The sequence below is a fragment of the Tigriopus californicus genome, chromosome 6 (genome assembly GCF_007210705.1).
Source record: "Tigriopus californicus strain San Diego chromosome 6, Tcal_SD_v2.1, whole genome shotgun sequence".
Taxonomy (NCBI): Eukaryota; Metazoa; Arthropoda; class Copepoda; order Harpacticoida; family Harpacticidae; genus Tigriopus; species Tigriopus californicus.
The window spans coordinates 14,961,282-14,965,929 of record NC_081445.1 but is presented as its reverse complement, the minus strand read 5'-3'; the positions used below and the strand labels follow the sequence as shown (position 1 = coordinate 14,965,929).

The following is a 4,648-nucleotide window of genomic DNA, read 5'->3' as shown; positions in this document are numbered from 1 at the left end:
GTTTCACCTAGAGACAAGCGGTTCTTGGCCAGAATATTATTGGCAGACACATTTCTCGTTTTAGTTCAATGAGAGCTCTTTTTTCTTTGAAGAGAGGTGATTGTATGAAAGTAATGACTTGTAAAAAAATAGGATAACGGATGAAACGAATCGAAGTACGCTTTACAATTACAAATCTTGAAAAAAAACTGTCACTCTTGCGCAGTGTGTACTCGTGTACTTCGGTAGGATGATTTTTTGATTTGAAGATCGTCATTGGCACTACTTTTTATAATAGCCATCATACACCACGTACAAGAGTATCCGAAAGTGACAATGACACAAAATTTTAGAAGCTCGAAATGACACCCATCGTGGCAATACAAAATGAACAAAAAGCGAATAAAGCGACGAAATGATAGTGGAGCACACTTTATTTCCTTTAAGTTTGAAGATAGTGTAAAAAGTAAATGAATAGGCCCAGCGATTTATCATTTGAAAATATTCAACCCATCCGTAAAACCCATTATAAATAAAAAAGAAAAAAAGCTCGAGGCCTAGAAGTGAATAAAAACCTATGGACCAAGATCGATATATAGCTAAGCATATGAATATTATCTGACATTAAAACTTCCCCATTCGATGTTGCAGGCATGCTTTTTTCGTTGTATATGTAATTGCATTGATAGAGTATTTTGTTTTGCTTGGCCTAATACTCCAAGTGAGATAATGCAGTTTCGCTGATGATGCTTTTGATGGTGTTATTGTCAAGGATAAATTGGCGCAGACTAGAATTGAACTCCAGTGCGCGCGATCCAACTTGTCCCCAGGGTGGCTGGTCACAATACTACGTGTACTGTAAACGGCCGTGAATAGCCTGGAGAAAACTTGCTAGATCCTTGACGTCGCCCATCAGACTTTGAAATGTGGATCGGGTGGTGACCTCGGTTTTGCAATTGACCCGATCCACCCACATACTGAGGTAACCGTCAGTGATATCCCAGTCGGGGGATTGCGTATTTTCGAACAAGATCACCAAAGCAAACGTGATGAAACTTTCCATGTCCGGAACGTGGCGGGCCAATTTACTCTGGAGCACGCACATGCGTTCCAAGTCCATTCTGGAGATGTCCACTCGGCACTCTTTGAGAGGTAGGGCGAGGAACGACGAGTCCCGTACGAACGGCTTGTATTTGGTCTCCCAGACTTGGAGGTCGTCGCCCCCTGCAGTGAAGGTCAGCTGCTCAAGGCCCGTAGAGCAAGCCTCCAGCATCGTGAGGTGAAGAGCGGCAAACTGGTACGCCCTGACCGTGGCATCTACGGTTCCTTGAGAAGAGGGCGGCTCGGTCTGGATGAGAATCAGAGCACGCTCGATCCAAACAGCAACACTTTGGGGTAAGAAGCTCTTAGAGACAGGAACGCCATAGGAATGCATGATCATCTCATTGATGAGATCAGGTCCATATGGAACAGCCTTGAAGGCATCCTTGAATCTGAGGAGTTGAGCATCCATCCAAGTGACGGAGCCATTACTAGAAGATGAGGGCGAACTGGGTGTGGAGATATCAATGGTGAGGATATTGCTGTGGTTCAACAAGGTCATGCCAAGGTCTTGGATGATATCCAGGAGCCGTTGAACGGGACTCTCCGGATAGAGGTTCTGGAGTGCGTTCTTGAATTTGTCAAACGCTCGGTGAACAGGACGGGAGGGCTCCACCATTGGGTCTGAAGTGAAGAGAAGGCATTGAGCTAGTTGACCTGTAACTCCAAAATCCAGGTCGTATCTCCGTAAGGCTGCACTCAGGTCCAGGAAGAGCTTCAACGAAGACTCTGAGGCCCAAGCAAACACCTGGTACAGATCTATATAACTTTGCATGGGTATGTAGTAGTACAAGGTGGTTTTCCCCGTTCCCTGATCAGAGACCTCCTGTTGATCGCCAAAGAGCCAGTTGAGTTGCTCTTTCCCACTGGTGGCCATGAAGTATCGGGCCAGGATATAGGCCATGAAGCTATGCTTGTTACTTTCAATCAACATGCCCTGCTCCGCGGGGTCTAAGTATTGAAACTCGGGTAAAGTAAGGGCATAGCTCTGGAACAGACTAGCTATGAATCCGAGGAACGTGGAGAAATCCATCGGATTCAGGCTACTGGCCCCAGAATGGAACTTCTGAAAGCTATCTAACAAACCTGGGAACGAGTCTGTCATCTTTCGTTGCTCTTGGGCAAACCCAGAGATCTCCTCGGATTGGGAGCTGGACAAGTCTTCACTTCCGCCAGTGCAGGAGTTCTCTCCGGACGAAGACGGCAAGTCCCGTGAGCTTGACGAGACGGAACAATCCTTTTGCTTCTTTCTCTCCAGGAACTTCCTGAATCGCAAGGTCTTCTGAGTGTCCGTGAGGACCATTTCCACCCGCATACCCGCTTTCAGGCACTTGTCAAAGCGACACTTCTGACACTTCCGTCGACTCTTGGGATTGACCTCGCAATCACCGTCCTTGAAGCACTTGAAGTTCGGATTCCGAGTCTTCTGTAACGACCTCCGGAAGAATGCCCGACAACTGTAGCACGTGAGCGCCCCATAATGAATGGAGGCATGCTTGGTATCAATAGGCATGGCACACACATCGCAACAGCGAGAAGACTTCAAACTGCCTTGGGTATGGACACCATTAAGACTGTTGATACTGCCTTCGGGGCTGGTTGGAGATTCGTCACTCGTTATTGCCAAGAGGTCGTCGAAAATCTCCTCTTCCATGTTCACTCGCAATCCTCTCGACCAGATCACTGAAGAGACAACGATGATATTATTGATGACGAGTGATGATAGATGACTCAACAAACTTTTGGATTAATAGTTATTCTGCACTTGCTACAAGCTACAAATTATGATCACGACTAGGTCCGAGTGGCCGAATCGTGGAGATTATGTACCCCAAGCCTCCAATCGGAACCTCTGTTTTCTGGATCTTTTTCCTATGCTCAACAAGCGTCATGCACCCTTGCGATATCGCGCCAGCTTTGGGCCAGTCTAAACAGGATTTGTAGGCCAGAAAGCATAGGTGAGTGAGTGTCTGGGCGCTTGGCTTGTCATATGTACATTCTCCGGAGTGAACATAACACTCACTGACTCTGCGCAAACTCGGATTATTCTGGTTTCAAGCGGTTCATTTCCGAACTTCTTCGACTGTACCTTGGCCTAACCCAACACCGCGTATGAGATGATAACAATCAAGGGTGCAAGCATTGGTCGTCACAGAGCGAAACAAAATCTTTCCCTGTGGATGCATTAATATGGAAATAATAAAGTTCTGGCCTTATAAGTGATGGTTTATCTTGTAGTAATGCGGTGTTTACGTTAATGTGTGTTAGATGTATTCTATGGACTTGGGTTAAAGTCCGTGCTACGATGTATCGGACAAAGCACACCTTGGAACCCCTCTGGAAGAACATAAAAATGAAATTGGTCGAGTCCACTTAACCATGTTCGGCTCCGAGAACATACTACACTCGTTGAGCGAAGGTGAGCCAAACGCTCGACAGGTCCACTTCGCCTTCTTGGCTGCATCCAAGATCATGTTCCAGTTCAAACTAATTGAAGCTCGGTGAAAAGAAAACATCATTCGACTCTGCTCGCAGACGAGGCAACTCCTTCAGAGTAAATTGTATGGGACGAACTTCCCTATTCTATCCATTTTTGAATCAGATAAATGCAAAGATGCCACCAAGCTGAGATCGTTCTCTCGTGTTAAGAAACCTTGGTCATGCCAAGGTCAATTGATACTGCCTTTTAACTCTTCAAATCTACTCACACCCGTAGCTGCCATTCAGATTTTCCAGAAATATAATGCTATATGATCTTATCTACATTAATTCAACTTCATTCTAGTGCCAGAGATCGAGGACAAACATTAAGCTTACGTGGCCTGTGATAGTGTTTGGCTGGCAGATGAGCGCTTGACACTTTAGACCTTGGCAGCTATGAAAGCAAGAACTCTCACCTAGTTTAGCCTTGAAAAGTAAGGCTTCTCAGGAAAAAAGGATTGTCACCCAGAAATGCCTTATAGAGCGGGGGGCTGCCAACTGCAAAGAAACAGAGAGTTTGATGGTTTCGGAACGGTAAAATCAGCTCGTGTTTGCCCTTGAAGCACCATAAAGAAATGTATGAGTTTGCATCAGTGATGACAGAGGCATTTGAACGACAACTATCCGCAGGGTCGGTTTAGTATAATTCTTTTCACGGAGGGAACGACGGAAGGGGGAAATGAAATGGCCGTATGGGATTATGAAATGTTCGAATTCAAACCATAAATGTGTGTTTTGGATCAAAGTGAAATGTCAGGGATGGTTTAACCATTACAAATGGCAATGATTGACAAGATTGACAAAATGAGTAGAGGGCAGTTTTGAAAGTGACCTCTTTAGGTAAACAACATAATCTATATGTGAATAAAATAAAGACAAAATGTGGATTAATTGGCATTGCATGTTTTGAGAGGAAGGTGCTCAGTTTTAGGACGTTGCCATTTTGTTTTCATCATTTTTGGTTTTGGTTTAGATTTTCACAAGCTTTTCTAACCACTACGAGGAATGTATTCCCATATGTTCATAAAAATGAAAGAAAATGATTTATCGAAGTGTTACCTTTTAAGCTTTATACAATATATGATCT

The 4,648-nt window shown here is 44.7% G+C and overlaps 1 protein-coding gene across 2 annotated transcripts; it reads right to left on the bottom strand.

The window, feature by feature from the left end:
• Positions 1–395: 395 nt before the first annotated feature.
• Positions 396–3,121, bottom strand: LOC131882290 (vitamin D3 receptor-like). Of its 2 annotated transcripts, XM_059229393.1 has the most exons (2): positions 2,167–3,120; positions 396–1,704 (listed from the first exon to the last, which is right to left on the bottom strand). In XM_059229393.1, the coding sequence occupies exons 1-2, from the start codon at positions 2,732–2,734 to the stop codon at positions 827–829; spliced, it is 1,446 nt and encodes a 481-aa protein (XP_059085376.1). In that variant the 5' UTR covers positions 2,735–3,120; the 3' UTR covers positions 396–826. The 2 variants fall into 2 exon arrangements, with proteins under 2 accessions (XP_059085376.1, XP_059085375.1); XM_059229392.1 differs by having other exon boundaries at positions 396–3,121.
• Between the last annotated feature and the right edge of the window lie 1,527 nt (positions 3,122–4,648).

What these genes read in the sequence shown, in the direction of transcription:
- LOC131882290 (XM_059229392.1), bottom strand. Translation starts at nt 2,734, where the DNA reads ATGGAAGAGGAGATTTTCGACGACCTCTTGGCAATAACGAGTGACGAA.